The following is a 20451-nucleotide window of genomic DNA, read 5'->3' as shown; positions in this document are numbered from 1 at the left end:
GGGGAGATTCATTGAATTTTTGAATTTCCTGTGCTTTTTTGCGTATTCCCTGTCAGCATTTTCAAATACAACTAAAAAATGTTTGACATTAACAACTAAATTACGTAACTAAAATGTTCTATAAAAAGATTAAAATTTAAACCTTCCAAGTAGGGGTCTGTCGAGTCTTTGCAAATTCTTCCCATGTATTTCGATCAATACCATACTTAGCAGATGGATCCTTGTTTTGTTCATCGTCATTCTCAGCATATACATATCTGGTCGTCAGGGAGGACTTAAATTGCCTCCATTTGGTCCCAACGGTGGACATAACCTTCTTCTTCGCAGTTAAACCTTCAGGGATGTCACATTTGGCCTAAAATAATAAATAGACAAAGTTAAATTTGTTACTGCATAGACCACATTTCCACCGCAATTAAATAATATATATACCAGTCACTAGAAGGTTGCAAGCTGCTTATAAAAAGTTGACAAAACAGTCTGGTGTACCTATACCAACCTATCTTAAAGAATTAAGGGAAGTGCAAACAATTTTCTCTTCTGCTTTTAAGCTAATGCAAACAATTTTAGACTTTGGCACACCACACTTTTTTGTTCTTAATGTTTTTCATAATCCCTATTTTCTTTTCATCTCTTCCAGACTGCAGTTGCAAGTGAGAGGAAATTACTGTTGTACATTACTAAAAACTACATATATGGAAGCATTTTTCCCTAATACAATGCACAGTCATAGTATGAGATGACCTTAATACAATGCACAGTTGTCCAATTTCTACATCTCCTTCTCTAAACACTATTCACCCTAAACAGTAAACTAGAACTGTTTTTCTTTTCATATATGCGAGATTAAGATATTTTTTCTTTTAAAATTTGAGAACCAGAATTGGATTCACCCTAAATTTTAAAGACTATAAACATAATTAAGCCTTTCAATAAAATAATAATCACATGCATTTTGTTTTGGATATATAGAAAGTAAGTAATAACTTAAGTGAGGATTGCAAGTGATGCTTTTGGAAAAACTAACTATTAATTCATGTCCCTATTCTAAAATAACTAGTGATAGATAAAATAAATAAATTATCCTATTGTCTCAATTACATGGAGCATACCATGTGCGCTGTGGCGTGTTTGCAGAATGCAGAGTAGAGAAATAATTACGATGCAGTGGGCATGGGTACTGACTGGCCCAATAATAGCCCACATAGACTCAAAAGTAAGAGAATGGCAGACCCACTCAACCATACTCAATGTCTGTGTAAATCCTCAAGGTTGTTTGTTACCATATTTATATTTTATTAATATACACTTTATTATATTTTAAACTGTTAATTTTTAATTAACAATCATAATTTTATATTTTATCTTTTTAATCACGCTCCTTATTTTAGCAATTTTGAATCCTTGTAGTTGTTACCTTTTGACCCCTAATCATAATCTCCCTATCTCTTTGGTTATTACTAATCATTAGTTATTCATTACTCCCTCTGGTCTTATATATTGATCACTTTCAATCGAATCATCAAGACTAAGGATTCTACATTTCTTGAATGAATAATTAGTATGGAACCCCTTCATTTTCGTACTAATTTATATGCTACTTTGATGAAAGCAACAACCAAATAAACATCCAATATTTGCAACAGCATGTGTATATTAGGTGGTACACGGAAGCAAGACTAGAGGGTTTGGGTTGAGCAACGAAAGTCTCCTATTTTCTTACTATATAGCAGCAGCTAGCCAACATATTTGAGCCTAAGAAGTCTCTAGAGCGATTTGCATGGGCTAAAACTGCTGCATTGCTTCAAACACTCAGGTCCCACATAAAGGATGAAGAAACTAACAGTGTTTTTCTAGATTTGTTCAACAACAGCATTAACGGACGAGACCACTCAAACAAGTAACTAATTAAACATGCCATTCATAGCTTTGTCCTATCACACATGTTTTGTACTTGCATGCCTAATTAATTACGAGTTCCTTATGGTTGCTAAAAAATTCATGCTAGCTTTGTTAGAAGATAATAGTCTGAAATAGAATTTTTATAATATAAAGTTTTAGATTTAATATTATTCAAGATAATATATATGTGAAAATGGGTGGGGGGGGGGGGATTTTTGGCTTTGGTGTTGAGCAAGTAATTTGTTGCTAATGTTTAGTTTTTTTTTAATGTTGAAAACCGTGACTAGAAGAAAAATGACACAGGCTGATATTATTGTCTTGTTCTGCAGTTTGGCTGCACTCTGCTGCTGTTGCATGCTTGATGCTTGCTTTTAAGTTCTGAAAGAGACGTGGAAGGTGGTGACTGAATCAGAGACATTCTGTGAAGCGGCATTCTCATCAATATTGTGTTTTGTTAATTCAATAGTAGAACTGAATATTAACATTTGTTTAGGTTTAAATTCTTGCAGTGTCTATGAGTCTATGAATTCTGTATTTAAACTAGTTAGTTCATGGGTTGGTTTCTAACTTTGAATTTAAGGGACTGGATTTATGCTTCTCTGTGCTTGATCCCGAATCATGCAGCAATTACTAATTACTGAAGTTAAATTTTTATAAATTGTGATAAAGCTCTTATTCAAGAGTTTTCTGTTACGGGCATGTTTGATTTGGTTTGCAGTATATGATTAGAAAAAAAAAATATGGTAAGATAAGAAAGCAGAATAAGAACATACGATAAGAGTAGAATCCTATCTTTTGGTGTGCAATATTAGATGACAAATGAGATAGTAATATTAAGATCATATGTTCAATTAATGACAAATTAATGGTCTGATGTGTCCTTTTCCAGGATGTATTGCTGTACAACTTTTTTGGCGCTTCACCTTTGAAAAATTGATGGAGAGTGATATATGAGTATATGAAGGAACAAGAAATGTTGGAACCTACAGAACTTATGTCGTATCCAAATTTCAGTGATTCCAAACACAATCTCTTGTGCTCTGAACTTAAGCAGTTATATGTGGCTATAACTCGTACAAGACAAAGATTATGGATATGTGAGAATACAGAGGAGTACTCTAGACCTATGTTTGATTATTGGAGAAAGAAAGGTCTTGTGCAATTTAAAGAACTGGATGATTCACTTGCTCAAGCAATGAAAGTTGCAAGTAGTCTTGAAGAATGGAGGTCACGTGGCAAAAAGGTTGTTTTTATAATCATCCATTATATTCGTTGTGCTTCTATAGTAATGAATTAAAATAAGATGTCATACTTTATTTTCATTTGATTGAATCATTGTTTATTGGTGTCTTATGAGGTTTATTATAGTTTGCTTTGAAATCTACCCAAATGTTATCAGATCACTTTGGTTGTTCGTTTGCAGCTATACTATCAAAATAACTATGAGATGGCAACGATGTGTTTTGAAAGAGCAGGAGACTCTTACTGGGAAAGAAAGTCTAAGGTTTCTGGTCTTAGGGCAAATGCAAACCGTTTGCGTGATTTGAATCCTGAGGATTCAAATGCAATGCTTAGGGAAGCTGCTGAAATTTTTGAAGGCATAGGAATGGTAGAATCTGCTGCCCAGTGTTTTTTTTATTTAGGGGATTATAAAAGAGCTGGTATGAACTTGAGCTTTGGCATGTATGGTTATACTTGTATGTCATTTGCTTATAAAGTACTTTACTAGTTTTAGAGTATTTGTTAGGAATTAAGAAATCATTTTATTTTGAAACACTAACATTGAATCTTTCTTACATGTTCATGTTTTGCATTCTTTGGCTGGGTTTACTCAGGTTGCAGATCAGAACCTGCTTAAAAACATTAATTAAAAAAGACCAATCGCTTGATAAACAAACATAAAAGTTGGAACTGATACGATCTCTGAGATGTGGTCCTATGATTAATGTTATATACATATACATATTAAGTATATACAAGTCTTCAATTTTATATGTAGGGGGATTGAGAAGCTTTGTTTAGTTCTTTTTTTTCCTTTCTATTTTGTTTTATTGTTTATGATGATTTTGTATCATATTTTCTTCATCTTAATAATTTTATTTTATGAGGATTCCGTTTCACTTTTGTGTCTCAGGTTTGATAAAAATTATTGTATTACATACTATAATAACCCAGTTTACTTTGAGTCTTAAGTAGTCTTTCACTGTCCAAACTTATCATTGATACAGATTTTTTAATTTTTGTTGTACAGAGCTTACCTATTTATGTTCATTGATGGTTAGTTTTTTTCCCCTCATTTTCACATAAATGAAATTCAATAAATACTTGTTGCTTGTTCTTACCCTTCCCCCCACCCCCCCACCCATTTTCACATAAATAAAATTGAATAAATACTTGACTCATGGTGATGACCTCTTAATGAATCTTGACCAGTTCCAAGCCATATCAATGAAGTTGGGTGCCTTGAATTGCATAGACTCAATTACATCACTTTTCTATAATCATATTAATTAAGAGAAGAGTTCAAAATATCTAGTTACATGTTACTTCTAAATACTGCTGAATAAGTTACTCTAATAATAAATATCTAGTTACCAGTTTAGCGTACTTACCAAAATGTCATCCCATACAAGAACTTTTAGAGTTTCTGGGACATCCTTCCAAGTAGTATGAACGATAGGGATTTTCTCCCGTGCCACTACCCCCAGGTAACTATGAAATTTTTCTTTATGAGGGCCAGATCCTCTACTAGTAGAAGGGTTGACGTGGACAGTTGGTCGTGGTTGATCTAAGCTTTTGGGATTCAACCTTAGCATCCTGGTAGTTTGTCTAGTCTTCTTTTTTGTGGTTTCCGTAGGAGAATCTGGTGGTGGAGGGGACCTCGGGGGTGTTGCCATGCCTGCATAGAAATACGGAAATAAATTAAGGCAACTAAATTACCACAACATAAACGTATCAAATAGTAATGAAATACAAATAATAAGAAATTTAAAATGACAATGGATAAGGTAAACAAAATGGTGTTGTATACCGCATTCAAGTAGATGTATTTTCCCATAAACCTTCGTCATGATCGATACGATTTGCATATACATCATCCTCCTCATTTTCATCATTTACGGGAGGCATTTCTGTGGAGAAGGTCAGCATGTCGTTAACATCAAGGGTTGAAGCATCAATATCGGGAGAGATACCAATTGTTTTCCCCTGAAGAACAACTGACCATCTTGAGTCGTTGGGATCTTCAACATAAAACACCTATCTTGCTTGTGCTGCCAGGATGAATGGCTCGTCCTTATAACCAATCCTTTGAAGGTCAACCAAAGTAAACCCCATTTTGTCTTGTCGGACACTTGCATTTCAGGCACTCTAAGTTCACCATAATCAAGCTCCCAAATTTCCTTGATTAGTCCATAATAAGGCATGGACGCTCGAATAGGATGGTTATCCACTGCACTACTAAAGTGGTCCGAATGAGCATCAATGGTGACTCCACTGTTTTGTACAACACTGTGATCATCCTGCGATTTTGTGTAAAATGAATAATTGTTGATATCATACCCCTTCCAAGTGAGGACATTCAGATTAGGCCTAACAGCTAACATTGTTAATGTCTTAGAAGCAGTGTTAATTCCAAAAATTGTTTTTCCAAACCAATTAATGAAACTCCTATTGTGCTCCTGCAACACACACATCATATTTATGTTTGGGTGACAAGCTGCAACATATTCCTTGTGAGCATCTAAGTATGGTATAACTTCAGCAGTGTTGTTTAGTACATATAAATGCGCTTGTGAGACCTGTTCCCGATCCATGGTTACAACATTGAATCCTCGTGTACCCCTTCCTTGCCGGGTGGAGTCGTGACGGCTTTCAGGAAGACCAACAGGTGAATCATTTTCAATGTACTCAGAACAAAACTCAATGGCTTCTTCAGCCACATACCTTTCAACAATGCTTGCTTCTGGGCGATATTGATTTTTCGTATAACCTTTCAATACCTTCATGTACCGCTCAACAGGATACATCCAACGCAGATAAACGGGCCCGCACAACCGTATTTCTCGAACTAGATGAACAACCAAGTGAACCATTATGTCAAAAAATGCAGGTGGAAAATACATCTCCAATTGACAAATGATAATGGAAGCCTCATTTTCCAAATCATTCAACTATTTCGGGTCGATTACTTTGCTGCAGATGACATTGAAGAAAAAACACAATCTAGTTATTGCAACCCTTACTTTGTCAGGCAATATACCCCGGATGGCTATAGGCAATAATTGTTGCATTAAAATGTGGCAATCATGAGACTTCAAGCCAACCAATTTCATATCACTCATAGATACAAGGCTCTTTATATTTGAAGAGTATCCTTGTGGGACTTTGACATTTTTCAGACAATGACAAAAGTTTTTTTTCTCAGTCTTTGACATTGTATGAGATGCGGGCGACAAATAAGTTCGAACACCTTTTGAAACTGGGTGCAACTGTTGTCGTATGCCCATCTCTACTAAATCTTGACGACATTTCAAACCATCTTTTGTCTTGCCTTTAATGTTTAGCAGTGTCCCAACTAGACTATCACATACATTTTTCTCAACATGCATAACATCTAAACAATGTCTCACATCTAAATGACACCAGTAAGGCAGATAAAAAAATATAGACTTTTTCTTCCAAAGCTGGTTGTGGGACCCATCCTTTTTTTGTGTCTTCCCATATATAGGGACGATGTTCTTCACCCGATCAAAAACTTCATGACCTGACAAAGGAATCGGTGCACTGTCAAACTCAGATGTGTCATTAAATGCCTTCTTCATTCGCCTGTATGGGTGAAAAGCTTTTAAAAATCTTCGATGTCTTGTATACACTGTCTTATTTCCATGCTTTAATTGGATGTAACTTGTGTCTTTCTCACATATAGGACATGCGTGGTGGCCTTTGACGTTATATCCACTCAAATTCCTATATGCCGGAAAGTCGTTAATGGTGCAAAAAATCATTACACGCAACCTGAATGTCTCCTGAGCATTCCTATCATACACATCAACCCCTTCTACCCACAATTTCCTGAGGTCTTCAATCAACGGAGCAAAATACACATCAATGTCATTTCCTGGCTGTCTGGGACCGGCTATCATCATACACATCATTATGTACTTCCGTTTGATGCACAACCAAGGAGGAAGGTTGTAAATCATCAGCAAAACAGGCCAGGAACTGTCGTTGCAGCTCAAGTTCCCAAAAGGATTCATTCCATCAGAGGCGAGACCAACCCTTAGGTTTTTGGGATCTTGTCCAAATTTTGGATACAACTCATCAATTGACTTCCATTGAGGAGAATCAACAGGATGATGGAGCAATCCATCTTTAATCCTCCCATCAGCATGCCATGTTAGGTGTTTTGCGTCTTGTGCATTAGCAAACAATCGCTTAAACCTTGGTATTACTGGAAGATACCAACACACTTTTGATGGACAATCTTTGTATGTGCTTCCATCAACACTGCTTTCATCAGACTTCACTTTGTAACGTGACGCTCCACATGTAGGGCAGCTGCGCATTTCAGCAAATTGATGTCTATACAAAATACAATCATTAGGGCAAGCATGCATTTTGTGGTATTCCATACCCACAGGGCATAATATCTTCTTTGCCTCGTAATGGTTCTTGGGTAATGTGTTATCTACAGGAAGCATATTCTTCAATAACAAAAGTAATTCGTTGAAACTTTTGTCACTCCACCCAAATCTTGCTTTCAAATTCACCAAACCTAAGACCGTTGATAACCGTGTGTACTTTGTGCATCCCATATACAATGGAGTCGTAGAATCAGTATCTAAGCTTTCATAGTAAGGTGAATGTGCTTGCCTAAAACCCTCTTGTCCAAGATCACGTAGCATGTCTTCTATACGATCACCAACTTCTTCGTCAACTGGAGCAGTCGGAGGGCTTGATGACATTTGTGGTAATTCACCATGCCAAATCCATTTCGTATAATTTGGACTGATACCATCACATATAAGATGTGTTCTAATGTCATCCAAAGATTGTCGTCGTCCATTCAAACAATTAACACATGGACATAAGTATAGTCCACCAATGGGTGTTGCATTATGTTTGGCAAATTGCAAGAAATCTTCAACTCCATTGTCATACTTGTCACTTATGTGTGGTCTTGTCCAACTTCGATCCATTCTGGTGTTCTGCCATAGCCCGCACATTAACCGATATGCATGTCAACCTCTCTTTTTCATAAAAAGGTATGACCCTACCCCATTCGGAAAGACAATTTTTTACTTCATTCAAACAAACAAGTTAAGACGGTTATGTTAATTTTGACAAAATTTTGGCAGCATTTCGCTTTGGTCTCCAAGTACACAACATGAAAGCAGTGACATCAATTCACGCCTATCATGTATGCACCCAGAGAACAAAGCAAGATGCATTGTTCGAAATTTAGTCAAAAATAACACAACATACTTAACTTATAAGTCAAAATGAAGTAAAAACAATTTGTCTTCCCAAACTGTCCAAACGAACAATTCAAGATTGAATACAACAATTAATCCAAACTGTCTGTATTAATCGTTGTATTCAATCTCAAACGGGGAACTATGGCTCACTTAATGAATTACAATGTACTACTAAAGAATAGTAACATGTCAACCATTGCATATAATACTTAAGCACATAAGTGTGAGAATCACATACATACCTCGAACGATGATAGTAAGGAAATCTTTGTTGGCGGGGATGCAACACTCAATGAGATGACAGTATGCTAAATGAAAGAGTATCAACTATATTGCTATCCTTAACAACCGCCACACGCCTTAACAGTAACACCTACATCATAGCAAAGCTTGTAACAATTTGCAAGTTTAAAAATGTAATTTTATTTCAATAGCTCTCAAAAATCAAAATGGGGAGGGAAGAGTAAAATATATATAATTTTCTAATAAATCCAGCTAACATTGTGATTGTGTCTTGTCAACTACTACCAAGGATGCATGAGTAATAATCTAGTTATCCAATTATTTGCTATCTCCATCTGTATTTATTGGAGGTATATACGTGGGGCGCTGATGCAATTTCGGGTTTGCTGGGGTTATGCAGTATTTATACTTACTGTTTGGTACGAAGATCATATCCATTAACCTTAGGCTTTACCTTTGATCTGTACTGAAACATGATTCTGATTTAGGTACCACTGATTTAGGTACCAGTTATATTAATAACCTTTTTGCTGATAAAAAAATTATAATTACAATTGGAAGCAGGTAAAAAAATAATTACAATTGGAAGAGACTCAAATCCAGGTACCCCAATTACTACCACAATGGTCCTGTTTATGCCACCATGATCAGCATCCTTGGAACATCAGGGAGACTCAATGACATGAGGGATGTGATTGAGCAGATGAAAGAGGATTCATGTGAATGCAAAGATTCTGTTTTTGTGTCTGTTATCAAGACATATGCGAATGCCGGGCTGGTGAAGCAATTTCAGGAAGCTTCCTGAAATTTCTGTCTGGAATTCATTGGCATCTTTATTTTGTAACTCAAAAGATAAAAGTGTCCTTTGAGACATTTAGTCACCTAAGAAGTTTGTGATTACTAGAATCCTGTACTACCATTTTATTTTTTTAATTTACATGCTTCTTTTTAATAGCTTCAAATACACCTTAGAGTGTTGATTCTGACTTGGCCTTCCTAACTTGTTCAGCTACCAAGTCGGCATTCACTTTTGTGGCCCAAAATCCCTTTCCTACGCTTTGCATGACCTAGGGTATAATAAGTTGCTTTATAGTTTATTATTCTTTTTCTTCAGGGCATTGATTTGGTGAATAAGACTCTACTAATATATTTTTTGGGGGGTTATTTTTTGTACTTTGGCTTTCTGTTGATAGCTTCAGTGTTCTTCTATTTGATAATGCTGCTATAACTATGGCTGCAACATAAGATATTTTCTATCAACATGGATTGATTCCACCCAAACTGTAAAAGTAAATGTAATTCTTTTTCTTCATTTTTGGGTCATCTAATATATAAAAGATTTAAGACCCCTTATCATGAAATTACTATTTGGATGTATATAGTTTTTTAAAATTTCCCAAGTTTTTTATGTTGTATTTCAAGGGAAGACTTTAATTGTATCTGGTTTAGCTGAATCAAAGAAAGAACATGGAGTTGAACTACTTAATAAGCTGGAAGCTGGTATAGATGAGTTTGAACTGATAGTATAGGATAGGAATCGAGATGCAGTTGCACCAAAACAGAAAGAGCTTCTTCAATATGTTGAAGGGTAAGTATCTCAATTATTACTAAATCACTTACATAAACCACACAAAGACCTTATCCTTCCAGAAATGCGCCCTCTCGTTTTCCCGGTAATAAAAATCACTTTTTCTTCACTGTACCTTCATATTTGCTCTGCCCCTTTTGTTTCCCAGAATCTTTCTTTTTTTATATTATTCTTTCATTTTTTCTCATTTTGTTTTTCTTTTATATAAATAATAAGGGGAAAAGCTAGAACCTCAAAAGAGTGTGTCTTTTTATTTTCTTTCATATTTTATATTTCTCCTCACATCTATCTTTGATTCCGTTAGGACATGGTTCTTACTTTTGATTTTATTTATCCTTTTAATCTGCCATAGTTGGATTTAGCAACATTTGGTAAAGGAGGACTTGGAACTTTTGTTGGTACATGTGTAATTATCTACTATGTTAATCTTTGTTATATTTATAAAGATATAATTTATTTTAAAATATATATTATAAAATACATTTTAATTTAAATTGTGATCTTTTTCATTCTACGATATAATTGTATATAATGTTGGAGGTGGAACTAGGTTACAGGCTTACAGCTACAAGGACAGTGACCCCCAAGTAAACAAAATTTCTTAACATCTAATTTGATATCATACATTGGCTCCCCTCCCTCTGAATTCTAATATTGGTCATATATTTAAGTTTTAGGGAAATACAAGTAAATTTCTTCAACCCGTTGTGTGTGTGTGTGCACTTCATTTATTGTTGTTTTGCTAACCTCCCTTGTCCTCCCTCTCTCCATCCCAAGATCTTATTCTTCCGAGATCAATGTACTCGCGCCCAAAATTTGAGGATGCTCTTCTGGAATTGCCTTTAAATCTAGTATATTTGGTGGTTGAATTCTTCTTGTTTGGTGCTAAGGGAGTAAGGGATGGATTAGATGTTTTTGCTCCAGGGAGGACCCCCTCCCACTGGAGGCTAGAAGGCCAATCTGGATCCCCTCGATCACAAAAGACTATATGACTCGATCATTACACAATTTGCCTTTTGAATATCAAATAATGAACTAAACATCACCCATTCGCAGTTTTGATCTCAAGGCTAAACAAACATATTGCCAGAAATACAATGTAACATTATATGCAAATGTTTAATACAACATACATTGTAAAGCAATTTTAATTTCTGATCAGTTCAATGCAACATGTGCATTCCTTATTTTATATATAAACTGCAGCCAATGGCTGGCACAATACGTGACATAGTTTGCAAATAGAGTATAACTCTATGGCACATACTAGCTGCTAAATAAGTAATATTTGGCTATAAGACCATTTGCTCCCTTAGGGAAGTAGCCTCCCGGGACAAATTCATCACCACTGCAATATGCTATCCTCAATATTTCCTTTGGGGTCGTTATATATGAAAGTGATTTTTTGTCAGCATCAATCAAGTTACCTGAAACTATTCTCTCAGCACCTTTCCATGCAGGAACTACGAGACCCTCACTTTTCGTTCATGCCGATCCTAGAAGGCCAGCAACCTTAGCCTCTTCAATCTTTTTTAAAAAATGTAAGAATTTATATTCTTTTTAATTTTATTTCCTAAGCATGTTTTCTCCAAAATACAAAAATTTCTCCTATAAGTTACTGGTCCCATTGAAAATCGTAGCTTTTATTTGGAAGGCAATCTCAGATAGACTTCTAAGTTCTAACATAGGTGAACTAGCTTACATATAAAACAAAGATTTTTTTAGCACAAAACGACAAGTTGTTTTCTGTGTTCTGCAGCTTTTAAGCTACGGATAAATTACTTCTCAATTGTAAAGTCTCATATTATATTTTGGCAAATTAAAGTGTTGTATATGCATGGTAGGGAAATGATAGGACTCTGTCAAAATATGGAAAACTCATTTCTTGATGATGTACCAAGAAATTAGTGAAAGAAAAACAAGTAGAAAAACCCGGAAGTTAATAGTTTTATTATAGTCCAAGAACATACCTTAATGGCTACTTTCTGCCCCTTCCTTGCATAATCAACAGGTAGATGGTTATTCTCAATGGAGGCAACACGACCAATATCAATGAACTCTCTGGAAGGAATGCAGATTGGAGTTCCAATCTGTGAAAGTCAAATAGACAATATTAGATGCAAATTTAAAGAAATCAAAACAATTAATTTTTGTGCATTGGGAACAACAGACTTCACAACTTAACATCGACCCTTGTCATCATCATAAACCCAAAAAGCTAAAAGCTAAAGAGGATCTTAAAGCTCAGAATATTGGGTTCAGAGAACAAACTGGAAAAAAAATGTTAAAAGCGTCTTAAGCAGGGGCAACAGAGGCAAACTTGTATAAAATGAACACACAATAACAACAATGATAAAGCATAGGAGCAAAATCTAAAAAGGAAGCACAATGTTAGAGTTGGGAAAGAAAAAGAAGCCTGAATTTACGTAAATCGAGTGTGATTACTGACTTATTGGATGGAATATTGTGATGGAAGCATGTAACCATTTGGACAAAAGAATTCTAGCTCAACAGTCTTTTTGATACAAAATGGATATTAAAAAAAATAGGTTGATAAATTATGTAGCTTGATGAGGGATTTAGATTATGCTACATTTAGTTGATATTAGTCTGTATGACACAACACAGAACATTAATTAAATGAATTAAAAAAAGTTATATGAACATTAAAAATTCATGCAGTTGGAGTAAAATTTTCAAAAGTCGAAACCCCAAGAAAATACCCCGCTGAGTTGGTATATAGCTAAATACCTAACTGTGACAGATCATACACGATGAAGGTTTTCAGTAAACAAAGAAAATACATCTTTGTTCTGACGAGGCTGTGCAGTTCTAATTCCTAATTTTTTTTACAAAAGCATTTGTAAGAAGCATCTTCCTTCCACTTCATTGGTCCCACAAAATTGGTAGTAGCATCTACATAAAATCTATCATTCTACTCTCATATAACATTGCTATCCTATAACTTAAAAAAAAAAAAAACTATTCAGCAAACATCATGACATGAATGATGGTGACCAGTTGGATGAACTAGTGTTTCACCAGCCGTCTTTACACGAGCACTGGCCATTGGAGAAACAATGAAATCTAGAAGAATCTCTTAGAAATATATCCCTCTTTGTGACAATAGATGCATATTTTAGGAATGAATGGCAGTCCCCACAAAGAAGGAAACTTTACAATCCGAATGGGTTTTCCAGGCTTGGTCATCAGCATCCCATAAGTTGCTGCCAGTTTAGCACTGTGATGGAATAGAAAATTTTTCTTGTGATACTCCTCTACTTCATGGAGAACAAAACTCGTGTCAGGTTCATATCCAATTTTTAGGCACTCCAAGATCATAATTTCCAAACCTAATAGTGAAAACTTTAGACAATGTATACGAGATCTTAACTTCAAAAATCAATGCAACCATTATATATATAATATATAAAGTAATGGTATTTATATGATAGACACTTTTATTATTTTTTTCTCTCACGTGTCGCATAGCACATCAATTTTTATGTATATTGACTCGAAAAGCAAAAAGAATTTGACCCCTGCCATCCACGGAAAAGGTGCTGAAAGATAAAGCAAAGAACGACGAATTTCCGTTGGTGTGGGCCTTACTCTGGGCCATTGGGGGCCCAATGGCAGAAGAGCTTTGAAGAAACTATAAGTAGGCGTGAAGGTTGGTTAGTGACTCACACAGTCACAGTGATTGAGATGGAGATTAAGTTGTAACTAAATTAGCTTCCACTTAGACCTAGACATGTGTTTAAAGATTGTACAAAAGCAAGGCAGATTTCTGACAGGATTTGTGAGATTAGGATTGATTCACAGAGCGATTCTTAGATAGTAAAAACAAAATTAAAGATAGTACGGATAACAAAAATATATTTAAGCATATATATATATATATATATATATATATATATATATATATATATCAACAATTTTGGACAAAAAAACAAACCAACTTTATTGTTTAGTCAGAGGGTTAACCTGGTTATTGTTTAGGCTAGGTGTCCAATATACTTGGTCCTCTGCCGTCTATAGTTGCTGCTCCTTCTATCTGAAAAACAATTGCTTCTTACAGATCAGTGAGTTAACATAAGAGATCTCAACAGTTTGTAAAAAAATTAATTTATAAGTTAAACCTTTGATATGTACTAACCAAATAAACCACAAAAGAATTAATATACAATTCATTGAATGGTGCAGCATAATGGCTTGGCTACACCCTTGGTGGTGCACTATCAATGCTACCAGCCATCGTAAGTGTTTAGAGTTATGTTGTTCTATATTTTTAATTCATTTACTGTATAATATGTAAGTAAAAAATTTTACTCAACTTTTTTTTAAGCTACTCAGCAGCTTACACATACACACAGCCTTACAAGTTACAATCATTTTACAAGAGTCACCTTACCACACATTTTTTTATGAGCTAGCTTGTATCCACAATTGACAGCAACAAACTATTCTTTCAAAAAGTACAAAGATTTATGGGCCTCAAGATCAATCATTATAAATATCTGTCAATATGTTAGTGCCTCTTCTCACAGGTTAGTATCATTTAAAATGCAAACTAATTATAAACAGAAGTAATTGCTACAAGTGATAATTAACCCAAATTCAGTTGAATGTATGAGTATGAAGGTAATTTTTTACATAATACACCACTGCACAAATAGTTTTTACATATACTCTTTTTTTAATGTATGAGAATTAAATCCGATATAAAAAATTTATAAAACTCATACGTATTCTTTCTCAATCAAATAAATTAAATTCCTTAAATAAAATCATTTATATATTATGATCCAAGTACACATAATCTCAACAGATCATCCTCCTTTGAAAAATAGTATAACACATAAAGAAGTTTCCATGAGGTTACTTCATTCTTGCTGGTTCAATTAATTAATTTACAAAGGACCCCACCACGCTAATATACTATTACCATTAATCCCGTTAAAATTTGAAATCAAATTAAACCTTTTTATCATTATTAGTAATATTTTTAAGGCTTAAATACAATAAGTTAATTCACTAAAAAAGTACATAAAAAAATATTTTGTACAAATATAAACAATAGTATATAATTTTAATATCAAGAGTGGTTACAAAAGATTATATTTTGATGTTATTTATGTTCACCAAATGTAAATCACAATATTTTATTTAACTATAAAACGCTTTATTATACTAGTCAAAGAAAATTTGTCCATATTTTATTTGGAAGAGTTCAAATTATTTATTTTTTAAAGTATATCCTGAATAGTTTATTTGGGAAAATAAAAAATAATGAAGCACTAAATGTGCCCAATAGCAAGAAGGCAGAAGCAGAAAGTTTGTGAGATATCTTAGCAAGCTTCCATGCTAGCTGTTGGGTGCCTAAAGATGTTAAAGGTGTGGATGTAATTTTTCCAAGACTTAATTATTAATCAGTTCCTTCAATCAATCTTATATAATTTGAGGCCTTATTTTCTAAATGAAATGATTTGAGTTCAATCTTTCCTTATAATCAACCATGATAGAGGTCAAAAAATATGGGAAGAATTTAAAACATTTGTGGCAATTACTATGCTTCTCCTGTATTTGGTCTATTTTACTACATAGGAATGAAATTATCTTCAAGAATTATACTATAAATTAATTGGAACAAAGTGTTGCAACTAATCAAAGTTGAAGCTGGATTTGGATCAAGTCAAAAGTTTCAGGTTCTTCATCTTTTGTCGGGTGATATTTAAACCAAATGAGCTTTTTTTTTTATCTATGCCTAGGAGGTCAAAGAGTTTAGGAAATATATAAATGTAAATTATTGTCGACGTTCTATTTGAAAATGGCTGGGAGAACCTTTTATACTCCTTCCCAATAAGATTTTGACTAATAAAAGAAATAAACCAGAGCCAACAATGCCTCACTAATGCAAAGAATAAGCATAAGTTTGTCAGAAATACATGTCAATCCAAGAACCTGAAAACTTGCTTCCAAGAAAATACCAGATCCAATTTGACACAGTGATTGCAGTACGTGTACAAGAAAAAATAAAATCAAAAGAAAAAGTAGAAAGAAGAAATTTAGAAGCAAAGGATTTCACATCTTGTCAACTTAGCTTTTGAGGCAATCGCTAAAGGAATATAGGTAGGCAAAAAGCATAATGAAGGAGACTCCATCAAATTAAGGATGCAACACAAAGCAACTTACAAATTAAAACATCAACCCTGAAAAGGTAATCTGTACTTCCAGGTATAAATAGTAATATTTTCCAACCTTAACCAACCTGATGACCAATGACCACCCTTTTTAACATTAAAAAATATCAAAATATACTATTACAATCCACACTGCATTCCAGCCTCCACAATTAGCAAAACGGTATGGGAATTGTTACTAATTTTTCTGGCGGGGCTAAAATTCAGTAACCAAAATAAAATTCTACAATAATAAAGTTGACAACCCCAAAATAAATATTTGACACATGCCTATGTTCAACTTCAACATAGGGTAAAATATTATATAAATAAACATGATCACGGATTGAACAGAGAATGACAGAACAAGATCTGAAAGAAATTGAAGTAAAGCATCAATTTACAATCAGCTGAGTCCTTTAGATTAAAACCTCATTTTACAGTAAATTTGCAAAATTAATTTTCTTCAACGAAAGCATGAACAAACAGGATAATCTAACTTCAATAATGTTGAGCTCATTCTTTTTTCTAATTTTACTAACCAACAAGATAACCCAAAGCAACTAAATTTCGATTATTTTAAGAAAAATCTGACATTACTTTAGCTTCAGACAGATAATCAGCCCTTAGACAATTACCAATGAGCATTTTTTTATCTCCCAACAACATGCATCACCTGTGCTCTATTGGAACTCGATACATTAATAAAGTATGAAAGCAGAATCATTGCATGCTATTACTGTCAAATCGTGTGTAAATCTCAAAATGGGTACATTAGGAGGTTATACTAATATTTAAATTATGATATTATCATAATAAGTCTTTGAAACGTGTAAGTTTCATGTGTGCTGGAAGAAAGAAGAAAGTAGTCCATCTCAAGCAATGAGCATTTGGATGCCGAATCACTAATTCACACATATGAATCACAACACATATCATATACTAGTACTATATCATATAATTTCTAGTTTCCAATACTAAAAATTATAGATAGCATTTCTGCTATATTCCACAATAAAATATTAAGCGTGAGAGTATACTTTTTTAGCCTCTAATGTTCATGATAAATAAAAGAATATAAGTTTGACAAATGATTATCAGATTACAATTTGAATTTAATATCTAACAAAAAATAATCCTTATAAATAAAATTTAGGTGTCAAAGCAAGTAAAACCATAGTCTTCAAAATATTCACTACCAGCATTTGTTTCTGAGTTGAATAGCTAGCTAGGGAAGCAAAAAGAAAACAAACCTTTTATCAGGAGAAATGTTCTCCAACAATTAGAGAACCAAAATATACCAACTGGAGAATATTGATCAAACCAACGGGCATAAACATTACTCGAACGAATTTTCTGTGGAAGATTTTCAAATAGAAAGTTGTTCAAAATACGCATGCACTTAGAAGCCTATACATATTGGGGAGCTGAAAGGGGCGTCAAAAGGACCAAAGTAGTAGGGAAAAACATTTAAACTCAAGGGTGTTTGGAAAACCAACAATCATCTATTGTTTGGTCAGTGTCTTAAATCGAGGCCACTATTTGAAATGTCATTTAAGAACATCTGCAATGTCAAAATTGAAGAGCCAGATGCAAAAGACCGTTGCTCGTCAAACTTGACACATTCGCAAGCAGGAAAAGCATAAAAGAAAAATAAAATGAGATTAAAAAAATATTAGAAACTAAGAAAAGCGTGCAGAGAGAACAACTCCAAGGCCAAACAAAACAAACCACACAAGTCCATAGAAGCTAGCAATTATACATTGTTAATTAGGGGAAATTAAATATAGTGCAGCATTGACCTTGTTCAACTAAGCTTCGGCTTTCTAATTTCTCTACTTTCTGAAAAAAGATAGACATCCTTGCTATGTATCCATGCCTCTCATGATTGATGCACATGTTAATTAATACTATATAACCTAACAACTCTTAACTAAGCAAAAAACTAAATCAATATAGCAAGCAATAGAGCAATTTTAACTAACAAAAAAGTAGCTATACTTAAGCCAATCAATTTCCTTTCAGCTCAATGAGTTCCAATTTTGTTTCCATTAGTTAATAAATTAAGAAACATCCAACAAACATTAAAATATTCAACTAATTCACTACATGACCCAAATATTCTGATGCTTAGAACGGTAAAAACCAAACCTGTTGCTCAAACGCCAAGTAAAGCCTTCTCAACTCCTCCTGTAGCTCTCTCCAGAACAGCACGAACCTACACGCACACCCGAGCAATCAGACAAGAAATTCAAAACCCAAAAACCATTATTAAATGAAATTAACATGAAATATGCAAACACCATGAGTATACTAATTACAGTGGTGAACACCATGAGTATAACCAAAGTAATTGAAAAAATAGCAAAGGAATCTAAGATTGTGTCCTCAGAATGTCTTCGTTTGAGAGAGGGAGAAAGATAATCGAAGAGTAAAAAGGAGATTCATGTTAGGTTTGGGGAATTGTTTAACGAAGGGATAGATTGATGACAATATAGGGTGCGAACGGATTCAAGTCGGGACCAAACACGCAAAGGTTTCGAGTGACAAAGATGGAGTTCATCTGCTTTGGTGTCGTCAGACCCACCGCCATCGGTGCCATAGTCGATCTTCTGGCACTTCCTCTCATTGAAAATCTTGGTCTTCTTGCGCTTCCTCAAATCTTCGAGGACACCGAATCACTCTATTATTTCACCTCTGTTTTCAAACTCCGAAACATTAAAACCCCCAAATGGCCAAACCCTCAACACAATTGGTAGCTTTTCCTTTCAGCAATGAGTATCGGTTCGATACAGAACAAGGAACAACGTGCAAAGAAGTATACATTAGAAGTAATCAAATGGAAGAAATGCAGGAGAACATACCTTCAAGTAACACTCACAAAAGGAAAAGCTTAAGTGCCCTTGGTATGACTTTGTCTATGCTGTTTGGTTTGCTAGATACTTTCTCTGTGACTTTGTAAAGAAGTGTCGTCGATAACAATGTTCAAAATTTGAGTTCTTCTTGTCTGTGCTGTTTGGGGGTTCTTGTTTCGAAGAGACCACGAAAACGGAGGAGAGGGTGCGCGGGGTAAGAAGTAAAGTAAGAGTTCTTCCTCAGCTAGCTAGGGTATACCAAAAGTGAAACTGATATACAAAGGCGGTCTTCCGTAAAAATCGCCGTTGTCTTACTTCCTCATAATTACAAGATTGCCACCAAAAGACATTCTAAGACGGTCGTCTATAACCGCCGTAGAATGTACGACATTAAAGACAAAAGTTTTCTCCTTTATTACAAAATTGCCACCGCTCCGTACTCTAAGACGGTTGTTAATTTAAAAAAGCACTTTTGTAGTAGTGAAAAGTCAAATGCACTCTAACATGCACTCTATCCAAAAATGAGTAGAACAAGATTTGTAGGCTGAAAACAACCAAAGAGATCTGGGACTCATTAAGCATAAACTATGAAGGCATAAAAGATGTCAGACTTAGAAATGTTGAACTTTGACCAAACACTACGAGAACTTCTCCATGAAGGAAGGAGAACCTATGAGTGACATGTTTGGGAGACTGCAAGTTCTCCTAAATAATCTAGAAGCTCTGGGTCAAACTTACACCAAGGCTTAGATAAAATTGAAGGTGTTTGACAGTTTTCCCAAGGTGTGGGAACCTAAGACAACATTCATCCAAGAAGCTAGAGACTTAAGAATCTTTCCTGGGATGAATTGTTGGAAATTCTCAAAGTCCATGAAGTTCATCTTTAGAACAAAGATCATCTGCAAAAGAAAGATTGTGTCACCCTCACGTATGGAGAAACCAGCTTCAGAAGAGAAGAAAATAAGAACTTATCTAAAGCTCTTAATGTGCGGATGGCTGAATCTGATGACTCAGACAACAACTTGGTGGATCCGCAAATGATGAAGTGGCTCTAATGTCCAGAAAATACAAACGAATGTTGAAAAAGAAAGGAAGGAAAGTTCCGACATTCCATAATGAAGGACACAAGATTAAAAAAGAAATACAAGGAGGAAAGCAACAAGACATTTGCTTTGTGTGAAACTAAAATGACTCTATTAGAG

The 20451-nt window shown here is 34.5% G+C and overlaps 1 protein-coding gene across 1 annotated transcript; it reads right to left on the bottom strand.

Moving 5' to 3' along the window:
- Positions 1–136: 136 nt before the first annotated feature.
- LOC114410551 lies at positions 137–8102 on the bottom strand. Its single transcript, XM_028374536.1, has 5 exons — positions 6374–8102; positions 5205–5971; positions 4965–5109; positions 4515–4801; positions 137–355 (listed from the first exon to the last, which is right to left on the bottom strand). The coding sequence occupies exons 1-5, from the start codon at positions 8100–8102 to the stop codon at positions 137–139; spliced, it is 3147 nt and encodes a 1048-aa protein (XP_028230337.1).
- Positions 8103–20451: the final 12349 nt, after the last annotated feature.

Source organism: Glycine soja, chromosome 4 (assembly GCF_004193775.1).
Source record: "Glycine soja cultivar W05 chromosome 4, ASM419377v2, whole genome shotgun sequence".
Lineage (NCBI taxonomy): Eukaryota > Viridiplantae > Streptophyta > Magnoliopsida > Fabales > Fabaceae > Glycine > Glycine soja.
This window is presented reverse-complemented; position numbering and strand designations above follow the sequence as displayed.

Excerpts from the sequence above, each read along its gene's own strand:
- LOC114410551 (XM_028374536.1), bottom strand. The coding sequence starts at position 8,102 with ATGGATCGAAGTTGGACAAGACCACACATAAGTGACAAGTATGACAAT. Across the intron at positions 5,110-5,204 it reads GGTTGACCTTCAAAGGATTG|GGGAAAACAATTGGTATCTC; the intron begins GTTATAAGGACG and ends GTTGTTCTTCAG. Across the intron at positions 4,802-4,964 it reads TCGTATCGATCATGACGAAG|GCATGGCAACACCCCCGAGG; the intron begins GTTTATGGGAAA and ends ATTTCTATGCAG.